At 41.0% G+C, this 15,166-nt stretch overlaps 1 protein-coding gene across 6 annotated transcripts in view; it reads right to left on the reverse strand.

Moving 5' to 3' along the window:
• Nucleotides 1-933, reverse strand: part of nlgn3a (neuroligin 3a) — a 90,834-nt gene extending 89,901 nt beyond the window's left edge. For 3 of the 6 annotated variants that reach the window (XM_040119942.1, XM_040119941.1, XM_040119940.1), the window contains exon 1: nt 462-933. In XM_040119942.1, the coding sequence (XP_039975876.1) occupies nt 462-933 (472 nt within the window). The remainder of the gene's footprint in view (nt 1-461) is intronic. The other 3 variants (XM_040119945.1, XM_040119943.1, XM_040119944.1) reach the window with 1 other exon arrangement.
• Between the last annotated feature and the right edge of the window lie 14,233 nt (nt 934-15,166).

The following is a 15,166-nucleotide window of genomic DNA, read 5'->3' on the forward strand; positions in this document are numbered from 1 at the left end:
GCCTCTCGTGTACCAGACAGAATATTTCACCAACCCTAAAATAGATCAATCACTTATGAGGCAAGCTACTAATCACTAATGGCTAATATTCCCAGAACAGTCAAGACAGTGAGGGTAGGAAGGTGCACCAAGTATTTCCAATCTGTTTCTTGTACGATTAGATTTCTTTTTTCTTTTTTATTCCCTTCATATCAATAAGTCATTTAGTCATCAAAAGAGGAACCTCTAACAGTGGCATGGAAGGGGAGAGTTGATGAAAAGACTAAATGAAAGATCAAGTCAAGATGGGGAGGTTGAGATAATGGACACGGACACAGCATGCGCCAGACAACAGGTCATGCTCCGCGCAAAATACAGAGGTGACACAAAATTTTAGAGAAAAGACAGAAAGAGAAGGAGGCAGAGACAGAGAAGAGGAGGAGGAGAAGTTTGGTTTCATCCTGGATACTCGACACACTCACCATCCTCTGTTGGAACATAGATGTTTAGATAAAGACAATCCTCGTGTTGATCCTGTATATACGTGGTAACTATATCCAGGTTGAAGGTGAACCATATTGGCATCATGATCTCTGGCACAGCATTGTGAATATTTTGGGGGCAGACAGGAGCAAAGTGGGTGGCATTTTTGATACCTGACCAGGAAGAAGGAGGCTCTGGGGGCATGAAGCGTTTTTCTCCCACTGGGGAGGCGGCGTATGGAACCCCCAGATACTGGTCCACCGGCCCCAGAATCTCACTAGGCAGTGGCACCCTCACCCCTCTGAGTTTCCCATACTGCGTGTTCACAGTGGGGTGGTAGTTCTGACCTCTCACAGCTGCAAAGCACCAACAAAAACTTATTACCCACAAGGACACGCTGACATCGGTGCAACTGTGGGCACCATTCCAGTTCTGCGAGGGGAGACGACTTCTCCTTGGAGAAAACCACATGGTCCTTGTGAGCGAGTGCAACTGCAAGTGACCAACATACAAGCCGGGGCACCCCCTCAGCAAACACACAGGCTTCCCACTCAGCCCTGCAGTCCAGCCACCTGAGGGACAGTCATCAGCTGCGATAATGGAGCCTGCCGGCTTACAGACGAAGACAAACAGTCACAGCTATGCAGTTCCTCTCCGCAGCGAGGTCCTTATTCGCAGTCCTCTTTCCGCTCGTCAGATCTTCTAGCCTGTGCTGCAACAGAAGAGGACAGGAAAATTAATGACAGTTCCCTGACGGCACACCAGTTTACACCCTTTTTTAGTCATTCATTTTTATTGACTTGTAGAGTCCTTTTCTGACATGAAATAAAACAGCTCACATAAATATTACAGAGCTCTTAGTCCTATCATCAATCCACATAATCTAGAACCTGCCTCTGACTTGGATATTGCAATCAACTGTTGGTCAACTTGTCAAGATGTACCTAATAATGCTAATAGGAAAGTGGAAATGTGAAAGGCATCAACTGTCAGTAGGAAATTACTCTCTACTTCAAAGGCCAATGTTTACATTAATAGTTAAAGAATAGCAAAGTTTACAGGAATAGCACTGCTAAAACAGCGACAGGAGTTATACACAAGAACATAATAACATTATTAAAGTTTAATGTCCTGCTTAATATCATGCAGCATTTTCCCTACATCTCCCTTTGGTAGCGATATGAACAAAGTAGAATTTAAATTTCAACTCCGTTGTTTACAAGGGAAGGGATAACTTTTTGAGATCAACAGAAGAAGGGGCAGAGGAGGATGTAGCTACAATCAGAACAGGTGCCTCCAGTGACACTGCTATAAATGCTAATCAACAGTCCCTGGGTGAGCCAGTGGTGCCAGCAACAACACCTTCCCACACTGCCTGATCAATTTTCAATTTCTGTGGCTTAGGGGCCCCCTCAGCCGTGTGCGCCTAATAACAATGGAGAAGAAAAGCCAGCATTTAGAGGAGGATATTGCAATCCAAAATGACTGTGTAAATGATTTATAATGTATCTGCAGCCGTTGGAGGGCTACTAACCACTGAGAGAAAGCAATCCTGATGTTCCTCAAGGTGCTGTTATCGCTAGGCAGCTATTCCCATCTGCTACAGCCGTGGATCAGCGGAAAGCATGCTGGTGGAATCCATATGTGTACACAGAGGCCCTTACTTCATATCAAAAACACATACATACATTTTGTAAATACTGCAGACGAGCCCACCTTTGCAAATACGTGTGCAAATGGGAACGTGTGTGGTGGACAATTCTGCTCAGGGATTCTGGCACACTGAGCACCTGCTAAGTGATAATACACGAAAAGCCATCTATATCCAATCTGGAGACTAAAAGGCATGCATTGCTGGGGGCCAAGGGCTGGCAAAGGCTTCACTATGCTAAAAAAGTCACACTGACAAAGTCCCTTCCTTGCTCACTAGGATCCCTTTAGCAGACGCAGAAAAAACCTAGCACACCTTACTGCCATATATAGTGTTAGAAAATATTTTGTTTCTGATAGTTTTTTATACAGGACAATTACATAGCATCCACCAGTGCAACATACCAGAAAAATTTAAAGCCTCAGCTAGTGTGAAACACTGGAACCTAAATAGTCCTTTACAAGAATCCATCCAGCTCAACAAGAAACCACCTACAAATAACACAAAACATCCAGCACCCATAATAAAAAAATACAATAAAAACGAATTCAGTTTAATACAACAGCCCTGCACTCTGTACTACTATCATAAGGGTTTTAATTTTCAGTTTTCTTGAAACTGGTAGATATTGATTCAACTTTGATAATTTTAGAGGCTGTAGTTTGGATGCCGTTGAATTGTATTGTGTTATACTAACAGGTGTTTTTAATGTTTTGTCCGCCCTATTTATATCATCCCCTTTATAGTATAACGGTAACTAAATATTATTCTAATATTTAGCAAAAACTGACCTTTATATTATAACCTTCATAAAGGTGGGATATTTCGCAGAACTGTGGTATTGGACTGCATTGGTTTTAACTACATGAGTGCAAAAGTACCATTAAAATCTAATGAAAGCCCATGCCCTCTTCAAAAACAGTTACATCTTGAATTGCAATTGATCCATTATGAGTTCTATGGTTCAAGAGTTCCACATATTGATTCCCTTATCAGAGAAAGATGTCTGTTCGATGGAGGTTTTCAAAAGGGCACCTTACAATTCCCCGTCTAGATACATATATACATGATTTTCCATTTCAATTTTAACTGAAGCCATTTCTGTTTACATCTGTGAAGACAGCATTAGAATAAATGTGATAACACTAATTCTAGTCAAGATAAAATACATCAGGTCAAACTTTTTAATCAGGACATAGCAAGGACATAGGAAAGTGTGATGGAGTGTGTGTGTTTAGAGGACACTCAGCACAGAAGACTTCATCAGTCTCCCCTCCAACACCATCTCAGAGGTCCTCTCTGCTTTGATCTTTCTACCTGCTGAAGCGCTGCCAAGGGAGGAACAGAGAGAGAAAAGGAGAGAGAGAGATTGCATGAGTTCTCCCTCATCATCTCAGAAATATTGATCGTCTCATCACCGTGGCCTTGCAGCCTGTAATAAATACAACTGGGGTGGTGCAGGCAGGGAGGGATGAGGAGAAAGACGGGGATTGGGTGTGTGTGTGTGTGTGTGTGTGGGGGGGCTTCACCAAGTACACGCTGTTAAACACCGTCCTCATCATTTCCCTGGTCCCTGATTCATTGGACATGTATGTTAAATTCTGAAAGTCCAATCCCTCTTCATCATCATTCAAAAGCCCCCCCAGTCATAGAATACGTGATTCATCCCCAAAAAATCCCATATTTAGAAGAAAATACATAGACTCTCTTCCTCATTATTTTGGTCCGAGCCCACAGCCGTGTAAACATAGTGTAGAAGACCCTTTGTTCTCCTACAGCGGAGAGATCTCTGCATCGCAATAAAAGTCTGAGCACAGAGCCAAATGTACTCCTACACCCCGACATCCCTTAGAGAGAGGCTGAATGGACTCTGATAAAAAAGGAACCAATAAGAGTTCTGAGTAGATGGAGCTTCTGCCTCTCCCCACGCTGTTATTATAGTAGCTAGTCTGCAACAAAAGCATTCACAAAGCTGCATTAGTCCTCTAGAACATCTAACTTCAAATGAAGTGAGCTATCCTGACCTGAGAGAGTGTAATCACTGATTACAAATGCCTCTAGTGCTGTTACATTATAACCAAGGCTGAATGCACCATTATAGAGATGATAAGAGACAGGCAACAAGACGGGAACCAAAAAACAGAAACCTATGTACTCGGGCAGTAACCTCTGCTGAACTCATTAAAATGTGAGAGGCAAAAGACAAAAACTTAATTTAGTGTCTTCGCCTTCCATTTGTGCTCCAGAAAGACTCCAATCTATAATCAGTACGAAGACTCCAATTTGAGACAAGCTCAACTTATGATAGGCTTGCTCTTTGGTTTCTGTGTAAATAATGTGGTAAATTGTGTGCTTACACGTGTTTATTTAAAAAAGGCAAACATGGATTTCAGCACATTAAAAAATCAATAATGAATGTACACATATACTGCACGTCTCCTCTCGCAGGAACACTCTTTATATAAGCTCCTGGGATTGATGAAGAAAAGCACACCATATCAAATCAAGGAGATTGGCATGTTTCAGAAACAACATTCACAAAATGTCAAAACTAAACGGCGGCTTCATAAGGCTCCTGCTGGGAACCAGCGCCACTATAACATTGAGGGGTGAGGGCCCAGTTTTCCTTTTTCTTTGCCTTTTTCGTAAGGCTCAGATCCTCTGCAGTCATTATTACTTAGGAGATTTGGCATTAAATCAAGGACAAAGACGCAGCATATTCTGACTGCTAATCACCGTGGTGATGCTGACATATTTTTAAAGAAGCGAAAGGGAGATGGCGAGGAATGACGGCACTCCTGCTGTGGCTGCCTGCTAAGCTGTGTCTCGACCTCTTTTCCTGGCTGCTGGATAAAGGCTGCCATGAGTATCATTACCAGCCAAACGGCCGAGGAAACATGGAGAGGTGCGCTTGGCAGGCCAAATAAAGACAGATTCCAGGTGAGCACATGTTGAGATGAATTCTGTGACTGCACAGTAAATAAATAATGGCCGTTCTGCTAACTGCTGACGGTGCTTGAAACAACTGTTTGCTCTTCTTGACTAAAATGATAGGGACAGATTTGATCTAGAAGTCTAAACCTGCAAGTCGAGGCAATGGGCCCATTTCTAAATCTACAGTATATTGCCTCTCTTTCTCATGACTGAGCGTGTACGCCTCTGAGTGTCAGATACAGTTTCGGCAGTAATATGATACGTACAACAATATGTGGGGGTACAGGCATCTTAATCAAAGCTAACTGACTCAATTAGATGGAAAAATACTGAGGAGCTTACATTTAAAAAATGATGAATAAAAGAAATTTCCCCAACACTTCATCATCCAAACTCCTATTGATTCACTACAGAGTCCCACCAGGCAATCCTACTGAAAAAACTCAAAGTAGCTAATCACTCAAGTAGCCCACAGGGATTCTTTGAGAAACCGCAGGGGCAAGTATTGGGTCCGTCTCTAATCCAGCCGTATGTAAACACATTAAGGCTTTACACATGATATACTCATTATCCAGGCTCCCACAGATGCCGTTTGCAGGGTGGGATCTGTTCTCTTGACGAAGTGTTTTGTGTGTAATTTATATCACCCTGCCAACACATCCAAAGAGCTGCTAACCAAAGAGCACAGGACGATAATGGCATCTGTCTTCAGAAACAGCCAAATCATTCACCCTAAACAAAGCTAATTAAAGTCTGGTAAATTTGTTTATATTACACATTTTACATCATCCATTACAGCAGAATTTGTAGCCTAGAGCGGCAATGTCTGTCTGTTGATCTGATGGTTGGTCCACTACTTTGGTCCAGATTGATATACCTCGACAACTACCGGATGGATTGCGGTGAAATTTTGTACAGCTATTAATGTTCCTCGGTTGACTTTTTTGTTATTTCATGAAACGTCATGACAACTTCTGTATGGATTGTCATCAAATTTGAGTCGTAATGAATCCAAAACTAATGAACAGTTTCCAACAGCCTAAGATGGTGAATATGATAAACATTACACCCGCTTAACATTGCCATAGTAACATTGTCATCATGAGCACATTAGCAAGCTGACTGTAGCATTTACCTTAAGGCACTGTCATGCTTAAGTGTAGCCTCAGAGAGCTAGTAGCGTGGCTTTAGACTTAAGAATATTGCTCATGACAAATTAGAGGAAAAAGAAAGAAAGATCAAAAGAAAAGAAGAGAAGACAATGATTTCTATGGCTTCTGCATGGTTTATATTCAGCATTATGACTGCATAAATATCCACTAAAAGAGCATATTTATCAGATGTATTGCCACGCGTGTCAATTATCAGCTGAATCAGATCTTGGATGTATGGACAACTAACATAGATCCCTTTCTGAAAGCTGCGTTGTCGGTCAAATCATCCTACATCTATGAAGTGGCAACATATTTGATCGGACTTGGTGAGCACATGTGAAACATGATTGAATTCCTAGAGAGGATCGACTCGAGCCCACCAAGGAGAATTCAGTAAATATTTCAAGCAGCTCCTCTCATCTCCTCCACTGTGAGGACAGCACGTATAACGTGGCAGCACTAACATCAATTTCTGGCTTGCAGTGGAAAGGAGGATGGATTTTTAGCCTTCTGGGATACATCCCTAATATAATTCAGGTGCAAGGGCAAGGAACCTGACCCGCACTGGCATGGAACTATGTATATAAAGCAAATCTAACTTTATGACAATCAATTCAAATATGAATTGCTGTGTACTATTCCTGCTGGACTCTTTGGTCTAAATGCTGCTTGTCATCGAGTTCCCTGCCAGTTATCAGAGTTACTGCTTGAAAAGAAACTCACTTACAATTACACTGAATCATTATAGTTTGAGATTAATGAGGATATTATTTGGGATAACTGGGTTATTTCCAATTTAAACTCTGTATTGAATGCTTAAAGTATGCAAATTTAAGTAATGTATCTAACAATGTGCAGTGCATTGAACATTGATCCAAGTGGATCACAAATACCAAAGAACTGACAGGGATGGGAGTGGGGGAAACATTTTTCTTAAAGCAGCTATTAAAACATCACAAACATATAGAGTTGAGCTGAAGGTTTGCTGTAAGTTAATTGAGGTCTGGCTGGTAATTACAACTGGGATTTGATCTCTCACAATCAGGGTTCCAAGTTCGTTGGCACTGGATTATAAAATCTTCGATGGATCAGCTCCTATGGCTAGTATTGACTCTTTTACTCTGGGTTAAAGGGACCATGCAGTTGTCCTTGGCCTGAATAACCATTTGCAGAGCCAGCATCAAATGCAGATATGCAACTAAGAGTACCCCAAACTGGTAAGGAATTATATCAAAGAGGTAAAACAGTTCCTCTGGGCCTGTAGAATGGTTCTTATGATATCATGATTTAGATTCTGTTTGCAATGAATAGCATACAATATACATCTATAACTGGAATCATGTGGGTAATTTAAGATACAGTAATATCCACAATTTGGTGGAGATTTCCTGTTACGAACAGAGAAAATTAATTCTTGCAGTTATGATGTCCTTACCACACACCACACCCATTACAGAGAGTAAAACACAAACAGAAGTAGCCTCATAAACCATACAAAGCCAGACCTTTGAAGAGCTGATCATCCTGAGGACAACACTTAACTATGCATCATTTCAAAAAGCAGTGGAGCCCTGCACTGAGTGCATGTAATTCACCACTTTCATCCACTGCATTTTGAATTACGTTTTCTGCAGACAAAGATTAAAAATTTAGATCAACTTGTCCAGAGGAATGTGAAATTAATTAAATTTTTTACAATAAAATTAAAGCTGATGGGGCTGTACTTGAAATGTAATAGCTTTGTGCATGTGTATGTGTGGGCATGTACAATATATACTGTAAGTATGCTGAGAAAATTATTTTTCCATGGCCTAATAAGCTAAATAACATCTCTAATTTACGGTAAGTAGGCTGCAGATTTCATTGAAAACTGAAAGATCAGCTTTATCATTCGGTGTGAAAGGGCTCCACAGAAGCATACATATAGCAAGCAGAGACTTGACCCAGATGCTGCTTGTAAAATTAATGAGCTAATAATGCATTTGGTGCCTTAGCAGTTACACTAATGTGCAAACAGAGATTTTCCACATTCAGGTAAAATATAGTGTGAGACTCTAGACTTCATGTAAGAACACAAATTAATTAATTTGTTCTGATCTAAAAGTATCACAGCGTGTCTTTTCTGTAACAGAACTTTCATGCATCCCATACAGCAGATTTGTAGCTTCGCCTTTTTCCTTGAGGCATGCGCTTAAATGTTGCATGTACATTTAAAACAGGTCCGAATCGTACGTGTAAGAGTCCTTAATTGTAATTGATGATCAATTAAGCGGAGCTGGATTTTGAGAAAACAACATGTTAAAGAACGCAGCATTGCACATTATTCTGACGTTTCTTTTCAAAAACGTCGACTACTTGGCTTCCTTGCAGAGAATTCACAAATGCCAAAAGCACAGTGGTAGAATGATGCTTTTGACATGCAAATGCCTGCTAGTTGCAGAGAAGTGAGAGGTGCCAAAGTGTATTGTTGTGTGACAAGCAGGATTTCTGAATACATAGCTGAAAGCCGAGATGTACACGAGTGCATTTGACACAGCAAAACCCACATCATCTATTTTTTATACAAAAAAAGACATAATGGATTCATGAGCATTATGGTGTGGGCCCTATTTAAAGAGGGAGCACGGGGTTATTGTAGCCTAATGACAACAGAGTAAATGAGGTCTGTCCACTGTACATGATGCCTGGAGTTTTATGGGTGCATAATTAAGTTTCAAACCGACCCAACAGTGATGTGCTTTTAACTAAAGGTCAACAGTAAACAGCCATGTGAGCCACTCTTGATTACTGTGTATATCACAACATCAAAAAAAGATGCTGCTGCAGTAATGAGGGGGTGACCTTCATCTTCAGTGTAAACAAAGACGAAACAAACACATGCTGCACCACATGGCCTCTATCAGCCATTAATAAGAGGTGTTTAAGAAATTAATAGTCCTGTAATATTGAGAAGGACTATATGACATTCAGTCTTTGACATTTCAGAGAAGGCCTGATTTGCTGGGGAATGCATTCAGATCTTGAAAAAAGGTGCATTGTACTTAGCATCAGGAGAGCCTGAATCCATATGTGTGAATGTAAATAAAAATCTACTAGATATCAGAAACAATTCTGACTTCTTTCATTTCAATTCAATAATAAATAATCTACATTTATAAATATGACAATCAAAAATGTAAATGTGGTTTTGAGCATTTAAATCTTAATTTATCACATTACATGCTGATTCAAAGCTACAGCCGGGTGGATTTAGAAGAGATGTAGAGGGATTAGTGAGGTGATATCAATCACCACAGCTGAACCATTCCCTTATCCAGTACCATCACAGTCCCTGGCTGCTTTCCCCATTGATCCAGCGCAGGGTATGGGGCTGGAGGTGGAGCAAAAGGCTAGGATTTCCCTTCAGGGGATCCTTAAGCTTCAGAAAATAACTAATTTCATTTCAAAATTGGAGGATAGAGTCAGGGTTATCCTTACATCCTGAAAACAACTAATCAGAAATTCAGATAAAATGCTGGTGTCCAGTTATTTGAAAGTGCTAGAGACTAGATAAACAGGCTGGATTGTGTGTGACTAGGTAAAAGAGACACCAGAAAGATGTCCTGGAGGGAAAGAAAGCAGCTGTTTTTCCTGCAGTGCATCTCCCAGTTGTCTGTTTAGTAAAGCAGCCGTCTTACTCTGCTCATTGCATGTTCACATTGATATTCTAGATATTATTAGTCAGGCCACAGAATCCAGCTGATGATGAGCTCCAAGGGACATTTTAAATGACAGTGCCCTTTCTTGAAGGGAGAGAGTAAACAACAGAGGCGACCAACGCTGTCTTGTTACTAATACTCATCTGCATTCGTGGAAAAAAAAACAAGTGTAACTGAGGGGCAGGGATGGGAAGACAGAGTGTGACTTTTCAAATATAAAGGGGTTGGGGGTGGGGGTGGGGCGGATTGGTTGGGTGTGTGGATGGCGGCAGAGACATGCCTCAATATCACACATGGAGGAGGAAACACTGTCCCCTGACAGCAGTCCTTTTGGCTTGCCCTGGCGGATACGTCTACTCTCCATTCACTATTTCTAATCCTGTCTGAAAGCCTATCTTGAATGTCAGGCTTCTTCCTAAATTGGCTCGTGTTCTTAGTGATTGATTAAAGTAGTGTAACCCAGCTTTATCAGACCGCCCTGAACTCTGTATTTCTGCCAAATCTATTAGGTAATGCATCCTTTGTTATTGCACCAGTTGGTTTTTTTCTCCCCCTGCCCGTCTTTGGGAAACGCATAGATCCATTTACTATGATATAGAATTCTCAGTCACACCTGGTGTTATGGAAGCACAGCAGCCTTCGGATCAAATAGGGAGCTCACAACAGTTTGTGACAAATGTGGCATTCTAATTCAATACAGCATTTTTCAGTGAAATTGGCTTAAATTTATCAACACAGCCCAAAACAGTGTGCACAGGGATATAGTTACTTTAAAACACATTTCATAATCTCCATTTCTCCTTTTCTATCTTTTGACTGATGCCATGGTGGTATCGGAAACCTGACGCTGAGCTAACAATTTGGCCATAATTCATGTGTTCTAATGCTGTAATATCCCCCATGCCATTGCACACAGAGGAGAAGAGGGGAGAGGTTGCCCTGATATTACTGCTGACGCCTGAGACCTAGACGTTGCACTTAGAGTGTCTCCTGCAGGACATTATTCAAACACACGCAGGCACTACAAAGTCCATGAGACAAGAGTAGGCCACTACGACACCGAACACACACATCCTCAGACACTGCAGCTTTCCGTGAGCATTCAAGGTCATACAGTGAGGCCCCACACATACAGGATGTCACCGCTTTCTGAAATCCATAATATTTTATCCAAATCATATCTATATACACTATCTTAAACTACAGCACTGAATTTAACGGAATAAAAAGGCACTGTACAGACACTCTGCATATGGATCTCTGGGTGTGAATTAAAATCCCATTTGTGTACTTTAAACAGAGTAGAAGACCACATTAATAACTGCATGCTTAGAAGTAGGCCATGTCCAACCACTGCAGGCAAATGTGGCCCCCGGTTGTCTGCACTTCCTCAAAAACTGCACACAGCACGCATTGCGAGCTACTACCGTATCTGTCTTCCTATTCTGTGCCTACTTTGCACCGCAGAAGCCCAGAGCAATGACAACACATACTGTAGATACTATACATGCACTCATACTCTGCAGTGTAACTGTGATCGTGCATCTACACATGCACGCAGTGCAACATTTCCAAATCAATTTTGCTCTTATTTGCCTTTTTTCATCCTTCCTCTTAATGTTTTTGTCGGTGGGACAACTACAAACATCCTCCCTGTTCCATGTTTCATTAGCGACCTGAGGGGGAAAAAAGGGTTTTCGTCTAACATCTGGATGTTAGCTAGCTTGAGTGAATAGTCATATCAGATCAGATCGCGCTACATCAAATGCAACTTGAAGGCACATTATTTATTCATTTAACTGCTGACATCCAAACCATGCCCTAAATGGTGACACTTTGAAAACTATTCCTCTGTGTCTGAACTGTGCCGATACGAGTGCAACTAGCAGAGGGAAGAGAATTTTATGTTCCTTTTACCAGGCATGAATGTAGAGGAGATGGAACAACGGGGCCATTGTTTTTTTTCTCTTTTTTTTCTGGCTGAAGAGCCTTGGAGCTACTGCGAGGAGCAAACACAACAATAAAAGTGCCTCTATGCCTGCTGTAAAATTTCATGTGACAACAAGGCCTTCCCACAATTTTCATAGACACTAAAATTAAAGCCTTCAGACCCAATATGGCACATCACCTATTGCCAACTTTTACCCCTGTGGTGAACAGAAAGAATGGCTAGGATAAATACTGGCCTTTGTTAGTGTGTCTCAGTTTGTGCCTATGTGTGTGTAGGTGATTTTTATGATCATTTCTGTATTTTATACACTTTTAATGAAAAAATGATGAGATAATTCAAGAGAAAATTTTCACTCAGCAGTGATAAAATCCAGCCTTTATTCAAAGCTGGTACATACAGTATGCCTCTACCAAGCTGCCATCCTTTACGTTTTCAGGAACAAAAGCATTTGTTACTCCAACGAATGCTTTCTATCTCAGTGCTATCTCAGTGCTAGTATCGTTTTCACCACTGTAATCCATAGGGCACTTTTTTTTCAATCCTGTGAATATTTTAAGAAGTATCTGTAGCTGCACCCTGGGGACAACCTAAAGAGGGCCATGATGGCAGGGACTGCTCTCAACCTCGTTAGCATCAGCAACTTGGTATGCAGACATACTCCAGCAAGGAAATCCATATGTGATAGATACAAAGAAAAGGTTTTCAGTGGAGGAGGGGAGCCGCCTCTGTGCAGGATTAAGTGCTTTAGATCTAATGATGAGAGAGGGCCTGTTTTTATTTGTTTTCAAACAGGCATTTTGCTCTTGATGGAATAGCGGCTGTTTTCTGTCTCCGGAGGGTACAAATGCTCATCAAAGATCTGGCTTTGTCAAACAAGCCATAAACTCTTAATGCCACATCGCATGAGATACTTGCTAGACAAGTTCGGAGAGGAGCAAAAATCAATGAGGAACAATTTATTCCAATTTACAGTATGATCATAGTATATAATGTTTTATATCATACTCTTTTGGTGTGTGATTCTGGATCATTAAGGGACAGCTCGCGTTTTGGGAAGTTGGCCCCTCCAGCTCAAAATTCCTTGTTGGGATTCTCGCTCTTCCTATCAATATCTGCAGCAGTGGCTGCCAGAAGATTTGGTAGCTCTGGACGCCCGGGGCTGTAAATCTGGTGCAGGGGTTGTGTGGGATGCTCCGATAAATGGGTTGGGCTTTGTTTAATTGCAACACTGCTTGTCTTAACTTTCCGTGTCTACCAGGGATTTAGAAAATTTGCTACTGTCCTCTCCCTGCAACAGGGGCTCTGAGTCGGGTTTGAGTCAGCCCTGGTGCCCCAAGATTATATAAATATCCTCTATGAACCATTCACCACTATATCCAAGCTGTTCTACTCTCTACTGTTTTGGTTGCTTTTTATCTTTAGCAGCGTTTTGTTTTTGCGTGGGTATGGGGTGCAATTCTCAGATTAAAAGGGAAACTGAGGATCCTCATTTAACCCAATTTGACAAGTCCTTTCACACTGTGCTCAACAATTAAAAGCAAAGGGTAAACATTTCCTCAATGGAGGATACTCTGCTCTCAAGGCCTCTGCTCTGGACCTTTGCTAATGGATTTGACTAGAAAGACCTTTACATGTGATGCAGCTGTTTGTCATTCGTGTGCAGCAAAGCATCAATATGAAGGAAAAGTGGGCCACTGAGACACAAAGCACAATTATCCCTGAGGAAATATGTCACATTTCTGACGTCTTTTGTGATAAGGTTTCCTCATTTGTGCTTCCCAACGTCTCCTTTCAAAAAGCACAATGGGAAACAAAGACAAAGATACGGCTTATTAGGTCAGTTCTGGATTCCTTTTTTTACACGCTGATCATGGATCTGCTGCATAAATCACATGGATATCATTAGACTCAACCCCAAGGAGTCTTCGGGTGCAGCTCGCAAGTGTGTGTGTACCCTGGCTAATGACTTTCCTCAGGTACTTTTTCAACAGCCAATCAAATAATGTGTAATGCAGCAGTTTATCAGTCCTACTGAAATATATTTTAGTAGTTCTGATGCCTTTTGGACTGCAAAATACACAATACTTCTTCCTTTCAATCATTTATCTTAGATGTAGTATTGGGAGATAGCATGGTCATACAAATCTAGAAAAGGCTCAAAGAATGTAAATTCAATATCCTGTTTTATGAATTGTTATTCTTCAGCAGCAATAGCAAATAACTCCATTCGACAACCCATTAGTTAACATATTACTGGGTGCCAGGCTACCAAAAAGCTTCAACAATAAATGCTTATTGTCGCTGTTTGCTTTGGAGTTAGGGCTTCTGTAGAATTTTAAATGCATGAAATGTGTGTGAAGCAGGTTTGGATTGAAAGAGGATTTGATTAAAGAGAATAAGAGATGAGAATGCCAGTAAAGTCTGTGGTGTCAGAAAACGTTGAATCATTTAGTAATTTTCAACATGGCATGGAGATCTGCCTAAATCAAAAATCTTCACATAAAAGAGGGAGCGCAGAAAACCCCAGTATACAATTCAGTGGCATTTGTATTCTGCTTGTTGTTTGTGTTTCGCTGTAAGAAATATGTAGTAGTAAAGTAATAGTAAAGCTGTAGTTGTCCACAGCATGAATAAAACAAACTTGGCAGACTTTTGTTTGACTGGCTTTCTCCAACCCAGAGCTCACTTGTGAAATGGCTTATTCAGGCTTACCTTTCTCCAGCCTAACCATTTTCCTCTTGTTTCTTTTCAATCTCACCTCTTCCTTCTGTCCTTGCTCTTATCCTCTCTGATCCCTTCTCCATTCCTGCTGCTCTCAGAGAACCATTCCTATCTAACAGTATCATTTCACTCTTCAGCTTCAGGACTGAACTGCCCACCACTATTATGTCATTCAACACTTGTTCTTAAACTCAGTTGAAATTCACAGTGATCGCAGGCCGAAAGGACGTATGAGAGGAACTACAACTCTGGAGTCTCTCTTCCCGAATCTATCTTCCTGTTGTTTAGACTCAAGAGACAAAATGTGTCACATTCCTGGATTCAAATGGATAAGAAATACATCAAGTTGAATTAAAAATGTCACTTTTAGCGCATGAAATTACAGTATATTAATGATAATGGGTCAAATAGCATCCCACGTAGTTACAGCTTTCCACAAATAATACGCGATTACGGATTTTCGCCACAGAATTTGGGCAGTATTAGCAAACCCCTCAAATCTATGCTACTTAAAGGATCAGAAAAACGCCTAGAGGATCACTCTAGTCTTATGTGTTCACCCACATCACCTCCCAGCTTCCCAGAAACCAAACTT

This window comes from Xiphias gladius, chromosome 23 (assembly GCF_016859285.1).
Source record: "Xiphias gladius isolate SHS-SW01 ecotype Sanya breed wild chromosome 23, ASM1685928v1, whole genome shotgun sequence".
In the NCBI taxonomy this organism is placed as follows: Eukaryota; Metazoa; Chordata; class Actinopteri; order Istiophoriformes; family Xiphiidae; genus Xiphias; species Xiphias gladius.